Raw genomic sequence first — 19,427 nt, forward strand, 5'->3', positions numbered from 1 at the left:
GGTAGCAGCCGAAAAAGAAGAAGAAGAAGAAGAAACACATGTCCCATTTTTCACTTGAGTGAAAGGCTTCTATAGGAGCAGCCAAAAGTAAGGCAACTACAGATTAGTGACTCATAAATGTACCAGCTTGTGTTAAATCAGCATGAATCATCATGTCAGAGTTTGTCAAATTACAGATTACATTTAAATGGAGCTAGCTTGTTATCTTGGTGATTAACTAGCTAATTACTTCATAGTGTAATCTGATCTGGACCTTTTGCACCAATCCTAATAATTTCTGTAGTATAATCCTAGTGTAGAAGTTAAAGTGAAACAAACATGTTTATCCATAACTGAAGAAAACATTCACACTGCAGCAGACTTTAAAAATTAAAGACCAGGGTTATTACTCAATTTATAGAAGAGGTATATAATCGCAACAAATGTAGCTTGGAGTTTATTTTGTTAACTTAAATTTCCAATTCTAGCAATTGATTGCAACATTATAAAGTCTGCAGTTTGCATGGCTCAGCTGTTCTGTCCAGTTGTGGCTACTCAAGATCTTCCACTGTATTAAGCTCAAATTGTGCACAGGGGGATTGTCATGCTGACACATGTTTTCGTTCAAGTGAAGGGAAAATTGAATGATACCACATCTGAAAACATCCGATACAAATTTTATGCCTTCAACTTTGTGTAAACAGTTTGAAAAAGAACCACACACAGCTGAAAGTCAGGTGCCCCACTACTTTTGTACGTATCGTGTATATCTAGCTTGTACTTGATCTGTCACAATTGGCCCCTGGTAGAGATATTATGTTCATGGCATTTATTTATTATTGCCTGAACCATATATGCTATATATAACTGCAGTACTAGCATGAGAAGTTTTCATGCAGTGATTAGTTATACCGCATTTATTACTCAACAGTGGGACTACTGTTTGAAGATTTTTTATTTTTTTTTTATCGTAGTATGTGTTTATTGCAAAAGATTAAGCTGTATTATGGGCTTCTGTTCAGGCCCTGAGGTTTCCAGTGTATAAGCATAAATATAAGTAATGGTGAAATATGGTACCTTGTCAAAGCCTTGTGCCTTGTCAAAGCATTGTTCATTCCTCAGAACTTTCTGGATTACGATCAAAAGTAGATTCTCACAAACCCCAACAAGTTTGATAAGACATGCATGCTTTCCTAATAGCTGCCTAGTGAAAGCCTGTCTGGACAGTGAGAGATCATTCACTATCAGCCTTAGTCGAGCCTCAGGGCTAGTTCACATGAGCGAACACAAATTTACAAGAAGCCAAGGTCTTAATACACGACCCAGAACTCCAGGAAGAGTTGTGAAATAGGCAGGAAATGCAAACATCGACTTTTTTGGAGGCATGGGGAGTAAAGCATCACTTGTAAGGTAAATTATGATATGCAATGTGAATTCATGTATTCTGGTATTTGGGTTTCACACAAAAAATTGGCATAAAACTGTTGGTGAATATTATTTAAGATCAAATCTGTCTTTATAATGATCATTAAATACTTTTTTGACATTTTTTTTTTTAATCTATATGCAAATAATATTTTCGTCATTGTCATTGGATGCTGTAACATAAAATTTTCCCATCACGTGAACCAAGGGCCGATCTACCGTAGTTAACCCCTGTTTATTAAATTTTATAGGACCCCGGTTTATTATTTTATAGGTCAATATAAAAATGTGTGCCCCAGTGTATACACCAAATATGTATCTCATTTCTTAATTCCACAAAAACCACGCAAGGATGCTTGCTTCAGTGTTGCCAACCCCTCGTAATTTTCATTCCACCCCATAAATAATTTTCTGGATCCGCCCCTGACTTGAACTGGGAGACCCAAACCTGTTTCAGCATGACAATCCCCCTGTGAAAAGGTGTTTACATGGGTTGAAAAATCTTAAATGGCCTGCTATAGAGAGTTGACCTCAACCCTATTGAACACACCACACGCTGCATCCGCAAAGCCAACAGCATTGTGGACGACCCCACACACCCATCAAACACTCTTCACCCTCCTCCTATCAGGGAGGGTGAAGCAGTCGGGCCGCCACATCCAGACTGTGTAACAGTTTCTTCCCTCAAGCTATCAGGCTTCTCAACAAAGAACTGAACTGAACTCACATATTTCTGTTTTGTGTATTGTATTGCACTGTCTTGTGTTGTCTTTGCACTGCTTGCCCCAGGTTGCAGACATGCACTTTATGTGGCGAGGACACTTACTAGTTCTTTGCCCTGTGTTTTCTGTTTCTGTGATAATTATTGTATGTAGCATCAGGTTTCAGGAGCAACGTTGTTTCATTTCACTGTGCACTGCGTCAGCTATATATGTTTGAAATGACAATAAAAGCTACTTGACTTGACTTGGATGAATTGAAATGCTGACTGCAACCAAGGCCTCCTCAATCTACATCAGTACGTGACTTGACTAACACCCTCACGACAGCACAAATCTCTACAACCAGATTCCAAAATCTAGTGGAACAGCTTTCCAGAAGAGTGGAAGTTATTATAACATCAAATGGGAGCTAAATGTGCCATTTGATGTTAAAAAAAAAAGCACATACAAATCTTATTATCAAGTGTCCACAAACATTTGTCCATGTAGTGTCTAAAAAAACAAAATCTATGTGTGTTTAGCTGTGTGTTGTATTTCCTTTAACATGTTTAAAACTGTAGTTTAATTGTGCTTCACGTTGGCTCTTCATTTGTTCAAATACATGCACCAGTTTTCTTGAGAACACCCTCTCATAAATAAATTTATAAATTAATAAATAAATAAATTTCTGCTCGAAAATAAGCCAAACGACCTTATATGGTCAAAAATATCACATATTCCTTAAATTAATGCGACATTTACTCCACTTTCTTCACTTCATGCCTCTTGCATAAATTATGTCGCCATCTGCTGGTAAACTATGCGCATAAGCACATATGCTATTTCAAGCACCTAAAAAGAGCTAAAATAAAAATTAAATACCGATGCAAGCCAAAACATACTTTATTATATTATATACTATATTATAAAATATATAGTGTAACCCTATATCAATATTTATGATCTCATTCTTTTAGATATATTGTACATGCATAGCTATCATGATACATAACAATATTTAATACCATACCAAACACATTACTTTTCAAATGTCTCGCTAGAAGTCTAATAACCTCATAGGCTTCTATAATATTACTCTGGGACTCATCTTCAAGCATATTATGTAGTTGCTAGTATAGATTATTCAAGTATGATAGTATGAAGTATGAAGTCTTCTTCTTCTTTTCTTCTTCTTCTTCTTCTTCTTCTTCATCTTTTTCGGCTGCTCCCAATAGGGGTCGCCACAGTGGATCATGTCCTCTAAATCTGCCTCTTTCAACCCAACCACCTGCATGTCTTCCCTCACCACATCCATAAACTGCCTCCTTGGTCTTCCTCTTTCCTCCTTCCTGGTGGCTTCATCCTCAGCATTCTCCTACCGATATACCCCATGTCCCTCCTCTGCACATGTCCAAACCATCTCAATCTCACCTCCCTCACCTTGTCTCCAAAACGTCCAACATGTTCTGTCCCTCTAATAAACTCATTTCTTATCCTGTCTATCCTCGTCACTCCCAATGAAAACCTCAACATCTTCAGCTCTGCTACTTCCAGCTCCACCTCCTGTCTTTTACTTAATGACACTGTCTTCAAGTATGATAGTGTAACTAAGAAATTAGGTGAATGTATGTCTAGAGCTACAGGTAGCACTTGGGACTTTATGGGGAACAATACATTTTTTGCTAGACTTGTTTACAAGTAAATTGAAGATGTGGGTCATTAATTACAGCACTGTAGACTATTAATGATCTGGAAAATGTTAATTATTGCAATATGAGTATGGGACTATGGATGTGATTTGATGATCATTAATGTGCTAAACTACGTCCTGTATTCATTTCTGAAATAAATGACAAAATTGCACTACTACTTTATGCAATTGCAAATGATTTATTTTGATAATTCAAAGATAGAACTTGCTTCGATGGACTCTCCACCACTACCTTCTTAACGACTGATTTATCTGTGCTAAGGTGCCCTGCTGGATCTGCCAGATGTACCAGTGTAATTGAGGATAAAAGACTTGACCAAGGCTAAGAAAGGAGCACTCAGCTGACACTTGTCCCATAAACAGTCTTGCTTGGACTACATGTACGTAAGGCTAATGTAGGTGGCATCTAGCTTCAGTTTGCTCAGACTGGAGCTGTTAAGGCTAAACATGGTTGTAATCATACATTATAGAGTCCTCAGTGTAAAAAAATCCCCAGTATTGGTTCGAGTCTTGACTGTGTAGCTCTCTCAACACAAAGATTTTCAAAAAGCAATTTTCTATATCCAGTAATGGAGTTTTAAAAGAACCAGATACAGTTCATGTGTCTATATTTGTATAATTAATACATTACTTCTCAATAATTATCCTTGCATGATTTGCCTGATTGACCTCTGTGGTCACTTCCTTTGCTTTGATAGCAACAGCACTGCAGTCATTACTTTAAAATATTATTAACAATAAGTTGTGATTGTGATGGAAAAACATAACATGGTGTTCTTTTATAAGAAAATAATAAACAGTAAATAAAAATTACAAATACAAAAATAAAGTGTTTTATTTTATTTTGATACCATAGCAATTCTTCTAACAATAATAAAATACATATAGGGGTCTTTTTTTGTTGTTGTTCTTTGATTTATCTAATGTCATGGTCATGTTCCCATAGGTTTAGCTGTACAATGTATACATTTCCTAAATATTAAAAAAAATAAAGAAATGTTCACACATAGGCATTAATAGCCCAGGGTTTTTAACAACTTATAATAGCAATATTTGGTATAAATGACAAGGGCATATGACACCAGCAAAAAAATAAATTAATAAATAAATAGAATTAATTACATTAAGTTTTACTCACTATGTGACTTCAAGACCTGCAAAAACTCTCTTGCTCTCCACAACAGAAAGTCTCCCCCTGCTGGAGATCCCAGGTAAAGTTCTTCGCCAGAGACTCATTCAATGACCAGGTACAGTGCATTAGGATGGTGCATCCAGTTTCTAAAAAATAAATTACTAAATAAAAAAATAGAGAATGACATAGCGAGAAAATACGATGAATGCATTAGAAGTAAATGGGGTAGGAAATCCTTCTTATTAAGTATTAAAGTACAAAACCCAGACTTTCGGCTTATAACTGGCCAATTAGCTCCTTTATTTAAATATTTCTTGAAAACATTTGGGCTTTCAGACTAATAAAGCTACAGATTACATTATTTTAGGTAATGCTATCAATGTCCTTGTGAGATTTACTGTATTAGCCTTGTTCTACTTCCCAAAATGCAGTATATAAAGATTATGCTGAGGTCAAGAATCCATAATACAAAAGAGACAGCGAGAAATATCTGAGCCTTGTGCAAACCGTATAAGAACACTGCCAGATTCTTCTACTTGTATGTGTATATAGTTGGAAGACATCTGACAGACTTTCTGTTTGACCTACAAACACATGTAGGACATTCACTCATTAGCAAGACAGTAATGAGATTACAGATTCTCACTGTCTACTACTGGGCCGTTACATTAAGATGGGAAATGAAGATTAGCATGCAGTCTCTCTCTCTCTCTCTCTCTCTCTCTCTCTCTCTCTCTCTCTCTCTCTCACACACACACACACACACACACACACACACACACACACACACACACACACACACACACACACACACACACACACACAAGCAAATCATATATTTCATCAAAGGACAAATCATGCTATGTTCATCTAAAACATGTAACTTGGAAAATCCCAAGTTACAATTCAAACAATTTAACTAAGGAATTCCTATGCTACAAGATGAGATGGACTCCTCTGCTCTGAAGCCACCAACATACACACTCTTCATCTTCCTGCCCTCTGGAAGAAAAAAATTACTGGAGCATTCAGACCCTCATGATTAGCTGTTTAACTGATTAACAGTTTCTTCTTAAAAGACTTTAGACTCCTTAACAAAGGACTGGACACACACACACACACACACACACACACACACACACACACACACACACACGCACACACACACACACACACACACACACACACACACACACACACACACACACACACACACACACACACACACACACCCATACAAACCCATTCGTTACATTTAATGGACGAACATTGGCTGCTTAATAATCACCAAACATTGACATGTACAGTGATGGAACTGTAATGAATGGACATTTGGTGCGACCCAGATGAGGATGGGTTTACTTTTGAATCTGGTTCCTCATGCCATCTTGGGGAGTTTTTCCTTTGCCACTGTTGCCTCTGATTCGCTTATTAGGGATGGCCATAAATGTATAGGGAACAAACCTGCACTCAATAAACGTATATATTGTTTTGTTTCACTGCTGTACTGTATATGTTTGAAATGACAATAAGCCACTTGACTTGTGTGATGTCAAAACCAAAATTCTGCTTCCCAGCATCCACAGTAAAAAGTCGCACATCTTTAAAAAATGTATACTGTATTTATCTATAATACTATGCTTTAGTATATTTAGCAATTAGCTAGAAAACCTGAGGTATAGTTTTCCCTCTTTTCTCTTGTGACAGTGTATGAGTTCCACTTTTCATCCTATTACACATATAATTCAACATAGCCCTATAACATGTTATAAACATGATCAATTTCAATATCAAGTAATTAACAACACTAAACAATTATCTATAGAAGTAAATAAGGTGTGTCTATAGAAAATGCAAGTACACTAACAAGGGGTTATCTGACTTTGAAAAAAAGGCAGTGGAATCTAAAATGTACTCTGCTTTTTCTGTCTAAACAAATTAGATAAATCTAGAACACGTCTCTATCAGAAAATCACTCTAAAAATATGGAAAGATATGGTTTTTTTTTTTAGATTAAAACTAGTTCAAAAAGCAAGAACTATTAACCGTTTATATAAAACGGCTTCATAATTGATTACGCTTGTAATATTGTGATACAAAAAAAATAAATAAAACACACAAAAGCTTACGATGTAATGTACAGTTGTGCTGATTTGAGATGAGCTGATCCAGAAACCTTCTTTCTTCAACTTTTCGACCTTCCCACAGTTCTCACAGTTGAAATGCGTATGCAGCTTTAACGATGCCCTTTGTCCTATTATCATGGAAAACTTGTGGATTTGGGAATGAGAATGCACTACAAAAAGCATTTCCTGACAGAAGGGGAAACTTTTCAGCTATTACGGTTAATACTAGGTTCATCTACTTTTGTTAAATATAATTGATGGCTCATAATATTTACCTCTAAGAGATTATGTATCTAATAATCCTATCACGGTTTATGGAAGGAAACAATTAGCTGCAGTAATTGAGGCGTGATGCTGGCGGATGAGTGATTAGGTGTCATTTAGGCCTCCTTTTAACTGGATCAGACGCAGAAACCGAGCTGGTGTCAGTGTGATTAATGTGTGGGGTGTGTTGAGGGTGTAATTGAAGCTCACCGATTATGAGTGAAGTGGAAATTGGTCAGACAACAGATCAAAGAAAAGAAAGACTTGAATTCAGTGCTAGCTGAATACACTTACATAGAAAACAAGACGGGTTGGAAATATTCAATCTAATCATAACTTTCTTAAAAAAACGAAACTTAAATAATAGTAATAAAGTTACACGTTAGTCAAACTGTAAAAAAGTGACCATTTTGTCCACAATTCAATGTAGACAAAGAATTAACATTATTATCATTGTTTATACAAAGAAGACGGGAGTCAAACACATTATGTTCCACTGCTTTTTATTTACTCTTTATTTCAGCAAAAAGACAAAAAAAACAACAACAACAACGCTTTTGGGTGGAGCTTTAAAAAGAATATACTACATTTGGTGGTAAAACAAGCATCAAATTGTACATTCACTCTTTTTTTCTTGAGATTTCAATTCCAGTATGCTTATTGAGGGTCTTTTGTAGTTCTTACTCTCATTTTCTATGAACATTTTGGGTTGTTCATCATAAAAATGAATAGATATCAAATCCCAACACATCATACCGTGCAAATTTATTTAAAACAGAAAAATGATAGAAAGAAAGTGGGCATGTATGTTGTTTTGACCTCTTTCCCTTTCTCTTATATGCCATTTGGCTCATCCTGAATAAACGTGAAGGTGCCGCTGTCCTCGGCAGGGGGTGCTTGACTGCCACGCACAGCCAGTTTACTTGTTGTGAGCCTCGTTTTTGGTTTAAGTGGAGGTGCTAAACACCTTCCTCCCGAGATAAAAGGTGAATAATGCCTTTCAATGAGAGGTGCTTAGAGCCTCAAAGCCCCTTAAGCAGTTCATTAGGGAAAGAGCGGGCCTGGTCGATGCAGCAAAAACAAGGGGGCCTCTACAGGTACTTCCCTTTGATGTGGCCCCCGCCTAGGAGCAGGCATTAGAGTGATGGAAATTTGATTATTCCTCACCCCTTTCATTTAGCCAGTGACATTTGTGGCCACATATAAAGATCGCAACCAGCTAGAACAGGAGGACCAGTCAGGCAAGACTGAGTACAGGTTTAGTTTGAGAGAGTGTGTGACACTGAGGAGTATTGCTATGGATATGGTTTCGCTTTACATGGTCCTGCTTCTTCTCTCTTTGTGTCGTCAGAGCTGTAAGTACTACCCTATATGTACTATTTTGCCTTGCTCACACGGCACTATTATGGATACTTCATCAATACCTGTTTTGAACTTGGCTATGCTAAAAAAAAAAATTTTGTTTTTGTATTATAATTATTATTACATTATTACATGCAACTAGCTTAGACACTAATACAAAAAGACCCATTATGGTCTGTGAAAGTTGGAAATATGTCTTTCTTTTTGTAAATTAAATCTGCCTATTTTGATCTGGAAAGCATTTACAGAAATTTACAGTTTATTCCTATTCTGTGTTTTTGCCTGCCTTTTACAGTGACAGCTGTATTGAACATGCACATAGAGCCAAGAAATCTGTTTGCAGAGAGAGCTTGCTGTAGACGCCAGAGTCACTTCATCTACATAGGAAAAGGTGAGGAAAAGAGTGGGTGTGAACCATGGCGCCCCCTATCAGTCCTTAACAGAACGCTATCAGTCCTTAACAGAACGAACAGCTGAAATATAAAAAAAGCATATCCTGTAAGTTAAGATCAGTGTTTCCCAACTCTGGTTCTTTCTCCAGCTCTAATACGCCTAAATCATTGTTAAAAATAAAGCTCGCACTGCAGTGGGACTAAACCAGATTTAGGAAACACTTGTCTAATGTATAATATTCTGTGCAGTATCAATGAAATGCAAACAGATTAGAGAGGATGTAATTGAACTTACCAGCTTTGTGTTCACCAGATATCTCAGGTAGTCCAGTGAACGTGGATGTCGGCATGTGCAGAACAAACTGTGGCCAAGCACGACCCTCGTCCTTTGACACTGGGATGCAGGGATACTCCTCCCTTCTGGAGTTGCTGCGAGACAAAAAGGTATTGTGTCAATAAAATGTTTACACCACATTTAGAATCATGTAATATTATACACTAGCGGAAAGTACCCGTGCTTCGCTACGGAAGGCAGAACGCTAAGCAATATGGCAATAAGCAGTAAGCACTGAGCAGGACTGGATGATCAGAGATCAGAACGTAACGTCAACAAATAACGTACTACCCCTTTGTAGTACCGATACAGGGCAAACTACTTTGAAATAAATTTTTATAGTGCATCTAACATCTAATAAGAAACAATGTAGTAAGTTTCATTAAGATCCGTAATGTTATTTCGAAGAGTTTACAATGCGTGAGAAATCGTGTTTTTCGCGAGTTAGCCGCGATCCAGGGCGAATTTTTAAAAACCCTTTCTTAGTGAGCACCTAAGACCCAAGAGGAAGGTATGTTCCAAATTTCATTGCAATCCGTTCAGTGGTTTTTGAGATTTCATAATGAGTGAGTGAGTCAGTCAGTGGTATTTGAGCTTTATATATATAGATTTCTGAATTATTACTCTAAACATATACTTTTAAAATATTTATTCTGTGAATTATAACACCGTCTGTATCACAATTCCTTATTTTGTTTTGTTTTTAATTAAGTTATAATCCCTGGGAGCAGATTTAAGCTTTCTCATGTTTGATTGCAATTTATAAACAAATTAATTTCACAAAGTTGGTCAAACAAATTGTACAAAAGTTGCAAATGTATTATACATTAAATAAAAATATCCTCAAATATCCGCATTTTGAAATGCAAAACTACTGGTTTTACTGCACTTAGGAGACCTATATATCGTGTGTATCATAGAAATGTCTTGAATATTTTAAAACGCTACCTCTACCTCTATAACACATAATCCACTTTGTGTGCAGATGCAAACTCCAGGAGTGCCCTCTTTTGAGCTCACAGGCTTCGGAGGAAACCTTCGGGCGTGTGGCGCCAGCATGACCTGTGAACCCACTGGACTTCGTGTAGATAAAGTAATGCTCATGAACGGCCTTCGTGAGGTGGAAATCATTGAGGACTGCCACTGTGAGGCCAAAGTGACTCGCTGTGTCCGAGCACCCTCTCTCAGAACATACTTCTTCGAAACACCTTATGAGACTGTTATCGACGTGGGCAAGTGTGTAGGATCGAAAGGTGAACCAGGTAAGAAACCAGCCAATAACTGTTCATGCACATGGACATGGGCAGTTCATTTTCACTATTACCCCCTCCCTCAGTTGTACCCTTTTTACCTCTTTGAACATTTAAGATACGAAAGAACTTCTTTTGCCAGAGACTGCTTCAGAGTACAAGAACAAATTTATATAAATGAAATATACATTTAATTCTCTCTCTCTCTCTCTCTCTCTCTCTCTCTCTCTCTCTCTCTCACACACACACATACATTTTAATTATTTGACATACCTTCAGCACAAAATATGGTGGCTCTATAAAGTGAACTGATGTGCACTCTATTTTTTTTTTACAGAGGGCTTTTCCTGTGTGCCCACTAAGTTTGATTCTGCTCTTGTGGACACTCCGAATAAAGTGGAACTAATTCAGACGGTGACCGGCTGTGATATGAAAGAAGGCTGCTACAGAATCCCGTACGTGGAATATCATTACGAGATCACATACAATGAAGACGGGCTCAAGGAAGAAAACCTCAAGGTGGGTTTTTTTTTTTCTTCCCGAAAAACGAGTGAAACGTCTGAGAATCAGGAAAATCCTGAAATGAGCAGAACAGACTGCTGTGACTGTAGTCATTTTGTCTTTTTCTAATCGACTTAATGTCTGAACTACATTTGATTTAAGAATTTCTTTAAAAAAATCCAAGCTACAGCTTTGGCTGAACGGCTTTCACTTAAAGAGGAAATTAGTCATTTCCATTTGGTGTTAGCTGAGACTAATAAGTGAGCCCCATTTGCCAGACACAAAGGTTAAACCAATGATCCATTTCCCCCAACTGCAATCCACATCTTTACTTTTAACACCCAAATGATCCATGCTTTGAGTTTGACTTATCCTTTTTACATTCATTTGTAATACAATACTAATCTAATACTAAACCCTTTTTCTTTATTTATATATATATATATATATATATATATATATGTATATAAATGTATTTATATACATATATACAATGACAGTCGTTGTACATGCTAGACCTGAGTATTGGTCCTACTGTTATACTCCTATAAAACCCCTAGTGATAAAACCCTTTGTGTTATTCGAATCAGCTTCATTAATTCACAACAACTTAAAGCCCATTTTGGCTTTGAAGGCACCAAAACTGTTTGACTGGTTCGAGCAAACCTTCGGCCATCTGTCGCAGCTCTGTGAAGGTGTGAAGGCTAAGGATCACAAATGGCCCCAGCAGGTGCCAAATCAAAGTGTTTATCATGTTAAGAGAACAGAACCCCGTACCTCCCCCTCTTGGTTTAGAGTGCGCTGGTGAATATTAGCGGCTTGTGGTGAGCTGATTGCTTCTCTCTCTTGTCTTGCTAATTGTTTCGTAGGAAATAGATGTGGGGAGATGTTTGGGAAGCTGCACCTCAGGAAACCGCTGTCTTCTAAGGTATGCTAAAAAACAGCTGATACAACACAGCTACATAACAAATCCTCGACAAAAAAGGGCTTGATTGAGTTTTTGTGATTCGCTCTTCAGCAAACTCCTAACGGGATTTCAGTCACATACACTAAAATGCCAAATGAAACAGCAACTATTGCTATAGTGTCTAGACTACAAAACAGTAACGGGAGTTAAACAGTACCTTTCTCCCCCACATTTACCATTTTAAAGATATGTATTAATCATGTAAATTAGATTTATTTGAAAACTACTGGAAGTGCATCTTACTACATTTATCTCATTCAACATACAACTGAGTAGCTATGGGGTTAATGGTCTTGCTCAGGGGCCCAGAAGTGGCAGCCTGGTGTGGCTGGGATTTGATACGCTTTATGTATATGTTATCACCCATGAGCACTCAAATCCCTGACTCTTTCTCTCTAACACTTTTGTACAGGAGTGCCTCTGATTCTGCTGAGTGTCTACTGTGGGCAGAAGGACGGGGCAGTGCGTGTGTTCCACAAGGATATGAGAGCCACACGTTTCTCAATCAGCATGGACAAATCCGAACTGTGTTGGCCATTACCTCATGCCTCTGCCAGTCTTAAAAATAGCGACCTCTACTGAAAGTGCATGCACACTGCACCAACCAAGAGGACTTGCATTTACAATTGACCAAATGCAGAAGCACGTTAAAAGTCAAGATTTTTAACATAAAAATAGCACATAGTATTATAGTATTCAAAAATACTAATTAGTATTATAATATGTGGTTTAGGGCATAGGTTTTCGAATCTGTGTTTTCCTAACATTACATGATCACGGACATTTGTTTCTCTTATGCAGAATTTAAAGTTGACCTGTTACAGCTGTCCCTGTAATATATGTAAACTATGTAAATATAATTTTGTAAATAAAATGTGATGCCACTAATTAAAGCAATGTACAGTAATCGTTGTTATTGTCCAATAAGCATCAATAAACAGAAATACCTTGTGAAGGAGAAAATCGTAATTGTTACAGCTCACTGCTTCGAAAGTGCAGTATAGAAACAGCAATAATTTCTTTCAGTTGTTCAAGTAAATGAATGCTACTCTCTGACCTCGCTGTTTCACAAACTATACTCTTTATTAGAAATTATTTTACAAACAGGCTGCATTATTTTTAACCACAATTTACTCAAAGTGTCTCAAAAGTTGTAACATTTAATAAAATGAATAAACATTTATTCTGTATTTGTACAGGGCCATAAATAAAAAAGATAACAAATGAATTCAACAAATAAAACCTCACATCACGCAGCATTAAATGTGTTCAGAATGTTGATCAATGTTATAAAATTGGCATTTTTACTTTAGAATTGTTAGATCACTTTAATTTTTTTCATATAGTAAAATCCTGTAAAAGAAATTGTACTTTTGAAAATATAATCGGTTCAATGTTGGATTAGCTGAAATTGAAAAAGAAAGGTTTAAAACCTGTGCAATAACATTAATAAAACAAAGAACAAATTGATAATCAAATATTTTACCATGTGCCTATTTTTGCAAGCTAATGTATTTCGAAATTGGGTTAAGAAAATACGGTTTTTAATTACTGCATACAAATTTTCTGTATTTTCTAGCTGTATTCTACAAAAGAGACTTAGAAAATAATAATGTATTGCCAATGATACCTTTGCTGAAACAAGAAATGTAATGGTTGCCTAAAACTTGGGCAAAGTACTACAGTATTTTGTGTGTGTGTGTGTGTTTTCCCCCCCTGTATTTTCTAGTTGTTTTCTACTAAAGAGACATGATATATATAATCATGAATATCATGTATATCCATTATACTATACCTGAAGAAAGAAATCTAATTGCAACTATATGTGTGTGTGTGTGTGTGTGTGTGTGTGTGTGTGTGTGTGTGTGTGCGTGTATATAATGGTTGCCTAAAACTTGGGCAAAGTACTACAGTATTTTGTGTGTGTGTGTGTTTCTCTGTATCTTCTATTTGTTTTTTTACTAAAGAGACATGATATATATAATCATGAATATCGTGTATATCCATTATACTATACCTGAAGAAAGAAATGTAATTGTGACTATATATGTGTGTGTGAGTGTATATACTGTATGTGTGTATATATGTATATGTAAATGTATATGTATATATATATATATATATATATATATATATATATATATATATATATATATATATATATATAAAATGAGATTTGTCCTTATATTATCTTTTATGCAGTTTTTGTTAAATAGCAAATAAAGAGAGTGCCTCATGACGACTGTGTGTGATTTCCAATAGTCTGGTGAGAAAACAGAGCACATCTAAAGAAACCATTAGATTTACACTGTTTTGTTTTTAGCTTTGAACTCAGGTAAACACACCAGCAGACTTCAGTAAACCACTTGCAATCTCTTTAATGCCACCCAGACCTCCATGAAGACCTCCTGGCCTCCAAACACACAACTACTCCCCATGTGAAGCTCAGATCTGAATCCATACCGTCTCTATAGCAGTGTGTTAAATGGATAATAACCGAGCTGACACTTATATCTCTAACCTCGGCTTTAAGAAATAATGTCCCACGGCGTAAAGCAATGACCAGAAAAGTCTTTGTGCGTTATAAATGAGGTGACAATAAAAAAAACAGGATATGTTTTCATTAACAACCGATGACTGGAGCTCTTTCCATACCTGAGGGGATTTGCGACTACTTATGCTAACGATAATGAATGGGCTGATTAGCATAATGTTTCCACGACTCATTTGTTCTCTTAAAAAAAAAAAAAAGGTATAAACTCCTAAAACAGGCTTTATCTAACTGTATTTGTGCAGGTGTCGCAAACGCTTTCCGTTTTGTTTGCCCGTGTAATTGTTGTTCCTCAGTTAAATTATCCCCGTTTGCTTGAAATTAATGGATCCATTGATAAGCCCGTTAGCCGCCTGCGGTGAGCAAACTTCCTCACCCTCCTTCAGCATGCCGCCCAGGAACCTCTCTGCTGTAGGGCCGGCATTAGCTTCTTTTCACCTCAATAAAAATACATTTAAAAAAAACGCATTCTTATAAATGTGTCATTACAATGTCTACATTAGTATTTATAATATATTTAAAGATAGTCTAAGGCACCCCTGTAAGGAGACTCGCATTCTTGGGAGCTGGAGTTGAGCTAATCACCCGTTCAGGTTCACACCTTGTTAACACCACCATTTAGCTTTGCGCTACATTTCGCCGATTATTGACTTACATTTGCGATCAAATAGCACCTCTTTATCGCTGTTTACCGATGAGCTGCACGCCACTAAAGCATTTCATATAAAGCCCTGGCTGATGCCGAGGTGTTCACTCAGCAAGACGTTCTTCATAAGGATCGACCTCGATACGCCGGTCGATATGCTCGCCTCCGCCGTCTTCTTCACCATCGCCTTCTTGGTTGGCCTGGGAAGCTCCAGGCCTTCTCTTGTATCATTAGGAGACCGCTTTTCTGTGGAAAACGAGTCGGGGGAAGTCCGCTCGGCCGCCATTAAGCGCCTTTTGGAGGTTTTCGGCATGGAAGATCCTCCTGCTTCTCAGGGTCGAGGCCACAAGCAGCCTCCTCAGTACATGCTCGATTTGTACAACACGGTGGCGGATGTGGACGGGGTTACCAAAGACCCTTCTTTACTAGCTGGAAATACAGTCCGAAGTTTCTTTGACAAATGTAAGTTAAAAATTTAGGATTTTTATCTCTATAGAATAACTAAATAAAGTAGTTTTTTTTTTGCCCCACAGATTGTTCTGTGTTATGATAATTAACATCTAGCCCTGTACACCTCCACGTCTAGATTGTACACAGTTGTTCTGGTTGTCTTCATATACAAATATTTCTTTCTGGTTTTTGTTAAACAGTACACAGCCAACAGGTCGAGTTCATGTTCAACTTGTCCACCGTGGCCAGAAATGAGAAGGTTCTTACAGCAGAGCTGCATCTGTTCAAACTGAGGCCTCAAGCATCACTCACTTTCAACAGACATCACTTCTGTCAGGTAAGACCCTCATTATCTCCCCACCCGAGAAACCGACTCAAATGTGAAACGAAACAAGTGTAAAACGTAAACTCTTTTTCTCCTTATCTACAGGTCAGTGTTTATCAACTTCTCGATAACACCAAACTGAACGTCTCACACGGAAAGAAGCTGGTGTCTTCGAGACTCATTCCTGTTCATTCGAACGGCTGGGAAGTTTTCACCATCACACAAGCGGTGAGTTAAAACCGGGATTTTCAAGACCGTCTCACATGTGGTAATGATGTGGTAATGATCTAAAAGTCATTATTGGTGCCTTTCTTTGAAGGTTCGCACATGGATGGTGGATGCAACCAGCAACCTAGGGCTCCTGGTGACCATCCGGACTTTGGCAGGGATTCAGCTGGACATGCGGACTGTGCGTTTTGCCTCAGGGCAAAATCACCATCACAGTAAGCAGCCCATGCTTGTTCTCTTCACTGATGATGGCAGACGTGTCGCCTCTCCAGAAGGTGCTCTGAAAGGTAAAACCAAAATTTAAAAAAATGTTTCAGTGTCTTAATCTTTTGGAAGGAAAAATGTCTTGAAATTGAGACTCGGTTCCTCTAACAAAAAGGTTCTCTCCTCCAGGTTCTGATGATTTGCTGGCCAGTCCCAAGCTCCCTCTGCCCAGCCTAACACTCTCGGGCCCTGGGCATCGTAGTGCTCGCTCCCTTGACTATGATGAAGACCCAGAAAGAACATGCCAGAGACTGCCACTGTATGTTGACTTTGAGGAGATTGGCTGGTCTGGGTGGATTGTGTCTCCCCGTGGCTACAATGCATACCACTGCAAAGGGTCTTGTCCCTTTCCTCTGGGCCAGAACATGAGACCCACCAACCATGCCACTGTTCAGTCCATTATTAATGCACTCAAGCTTACCAAGGGCATTGAGACACCGTGTTGTGTGCCAGACAAGCTCTTCTCCATTAACCTCCTGTACTTTGATGATGATGAAAATGTAGTGCTTAAACAGTATGACGACATGGTCGCCGGAAGCTGTGGTTGCCACTGAAATCACAAATCTGTTTTTAAAGATTCCAAGTTTCTATTTAGCTGAAAAAACATCTGCCAAACAAGAAATGTGGCTTGTTGGATTCATGAAGTTTTTGTTATTTTACTGTTAAGTCAATAGCACTGATGAATGGTGTGTGGTATTCTGTAAAACTGGACTGGAACCCAGCTGAAATGACAGACTGCTTCTTACAGCTTTGTATTATATGTAAATAGATATAAATACTAATATATGGAGGAGGTTGAGTGGCGCCTTGTACATTTGTATATCGCATGTTGTGAACTATTATAAAGTTTTAAATAAATTGTAAAACAAAAAAATTTTTTTTGCAAATGTATTATTTAATAACCTAAATGTCATTGTAGACAAAGAAATGGGATCTTAATCTAAATATTATTACCTGTTTAAATGCATATTTAAATGTTAATCAGGTGTGAATTTCAGTCTGTTACCCCACTGTTCTGAAGAGACTAAACTTGCACATACATATGCATTTGAATCGTTCACAAAAGTAATGTGGCGTTACATTACCAGAGTCATTATGTTAATCAATATATCACAGTAGATTATTAAAAATAATTTTATGATAAATTAAACAAAAATTAATGGCTAGTATTGAAATTGACAGCATATATGTCTTTAGTAGTTGTCATGCTGATCCCTTAGCAGCAGCTTGATAAACAAAAAGATAACAAATATACATAAATAAATTAAAGTGGTTAAATAAGCTATAATTAAATACACCATAATATCAAACGTATTATATGATATTATAAGTATTTTTTCAATATACAGTACAGACCAAAAGTTTGGACACACCTTCTCATTCAAAGAGTTTTCTTTATTTTCATGACTATGAAAATTGTAGAGTCACACTGAAGGCATCAAGGGCTATTTGACCAAGAAGGAGAGTGATGGGGTGCTGCGCCAGATGACCTGGCCTCCACAGTCACCGGACCTGAACCCAATCGAGATGGTTTAGGGGTGAGCTGGACCGCAGAGTGAAGGCAAAAGGGCCAACAAGTGCCAAGCATCTCTCGGGGAACTCCTTCAAGACTGTTGGAAGACCATTTCAGGTGACTACCTCTTGAAGCTCATCAAGAGAATGCCAAGAGTGTGCAAAGCAGTAATCAAAGCAAAAGGTGGCTACTTTGAAGAACCTACAATATGACATTTTTCAGTTGTTTCACACTTTTTTGTTATGTATATAATTCCATATAAAATTCCACATGTGTTAATTCATAGTTTTGATGCCTTCAGTGTGAATCTACAATTTTTATAGTCATGAAAATAAAGAAAACTCTTTGAATGAGAAGGTGTGTCCAAACTTTTGGTCTGTACTGTATATATATATATATATATATATATATATATATATATATATATATATATATATATATATATATATATATATATATATATATATATATATATATATATACTTATACTCTGCCATCATTGAGTCTGTCATGTGTAAATCCATAAATGTCTGGTTTGGTTCAGCTACCAAATCAGACATCAAAAAGCTACAGCGGACAGTCAGGACTGCTGAGAGGATTATTGGTGCCCCACTGCCCAACCTCCAAGATCTTCACTCCTCCAGAGTGGAGAAAAGGGCTAAGGGCTAACTTTGAACCCCCCACATACAACCCACTCTCTCTTCAAACTGTTGCCTTCTGGTTGGCGCTACAGACCAGAACAGCCATGCACAAACACATTTATCCCGCAGGCTATACTCAGCCTGAACAATTAAAATATATATAACTACACATTGTCCATCATAACTGACACATTTATACATAGGATCCGAATGGTACATTTGTAAAATGCACACTTGTAAATAACACATATGTACATTAATTTCAACAATATTTTTACTTCTGTATATAATGCATTATTTAATTGTCCATTTTACTTATATTTAGTTATATTATTTCTGAACTTTTTAACTCTGAACCTACACTGGAACCTCTTGTTGCCAAGTTAAATTCCTTGTGTGTGTAAACATACTTGGTAATGTGTGTGTGTGTGTGTGTGTGTGTGTGTGTGTGTGTGTGTGTGTGTGTGTGTGTGTGTGTGTGTGTGTGCCCAGTCACCACACCTAAATCATATTGAACTGCTCTGGGATGAAAGAAATTTCCAACTAGCAAAGAAGACGTTTGATAAGTTTTACAAGAGGCAAGGAAAACTGTACAGATGCCAAGAGTGTGAAAAGATGTAATTTATTCTAAGGAAGGATTTTTCAATGACAATAATGTTTAACAT

At 37.3% G+C, this 19,427-nt stretch overlaps 2 protein-coding genes and 1 long non-coding RNA gene across 4 annotated transcripts; 2 read left to right on the top strand and 1 right to left on the bottom strand.

Moving 5' to 3' along the window:
- Positions 1-7,904: 7,904 nt before the first annotated feature.
- pnhd (pinhead) lies at positions 7,905-12,757 on the top strand. Its single transcript, XM_083524754.1, has 6 exons — positions 7,905-9,091; positions 9,406-9,536; positions 10,412-10,688; positions 11,014-11,195; positions 12,047-12,105; positions 12,557-12,757. The coding sequence occupies exons 1-6, from the start codon at positions 9,013-9,015 to the stop codon at positions 12,705-12,707; spliced, it is 879 nt and encodes a 292-aa protein (XP_083380880.1). The 5' UTR covers positions 7,905-9,012; the 3' UTR covers positions 12,708-12,757.
- Positions 12,758-14,502: 1,745 nt separating this feature from the next.
- LOC310717798 lies at positions 14,503-15,463 on the bottom strand. Of its 2 annotated transcripts, none has more exons than XR_014530922.1 (2): positions 15,351-15,463; positions 14,503-15,133 (listed from the first exon to the last, which is right to left on the bottom strand). It is a non-coding gene; the product is annotated as an uncharacterized lncRNA (long non-coding RNA). The 2 variants fall into 2 exon arrangements; XR_014530923.1 differs by lacking the exon at positions 15,351-15,463 and adding an exon at positions 15,233-15,344.
- Positions 15,434-17,417, top strand: admp (anti-dorsalizing morphogenic protein; the record flags this gene model as incomplete). The annotated part of the gene is made up of 5 exons (XM_083525916.1): positions 15,434-15,803; positions 15,992-16,128; positions 16,222-16,344; positions 16,436-16,631; positions 16,738-17,417. The coding sequence occupies 5 exons, from the start codon at positions 15,434-15,436 to the stop codon at positions 17,160-17,162; spliced, it is 1,251 nt and encodes a 416-aa protein (XP_083382042.1). The 3' UTR covers positions 17,163-17,417.
- Positions 17,418-19,427: the final 2,010 nt, after the last annotated feature.

This window comes from Silurus aristotelis (genome assembly GCF_946808225.1).
Source record: "Silurus aristotelis genome assembly, chromosome: 22".
In the NCBI taxonomy this organism is placed as follows: domain Eukaryota; kingdom Metazoa; phylum Chordata; class Actinopteri; order Siluriformes; family Siluridae; genus Silurus; species Silurus aristotelis.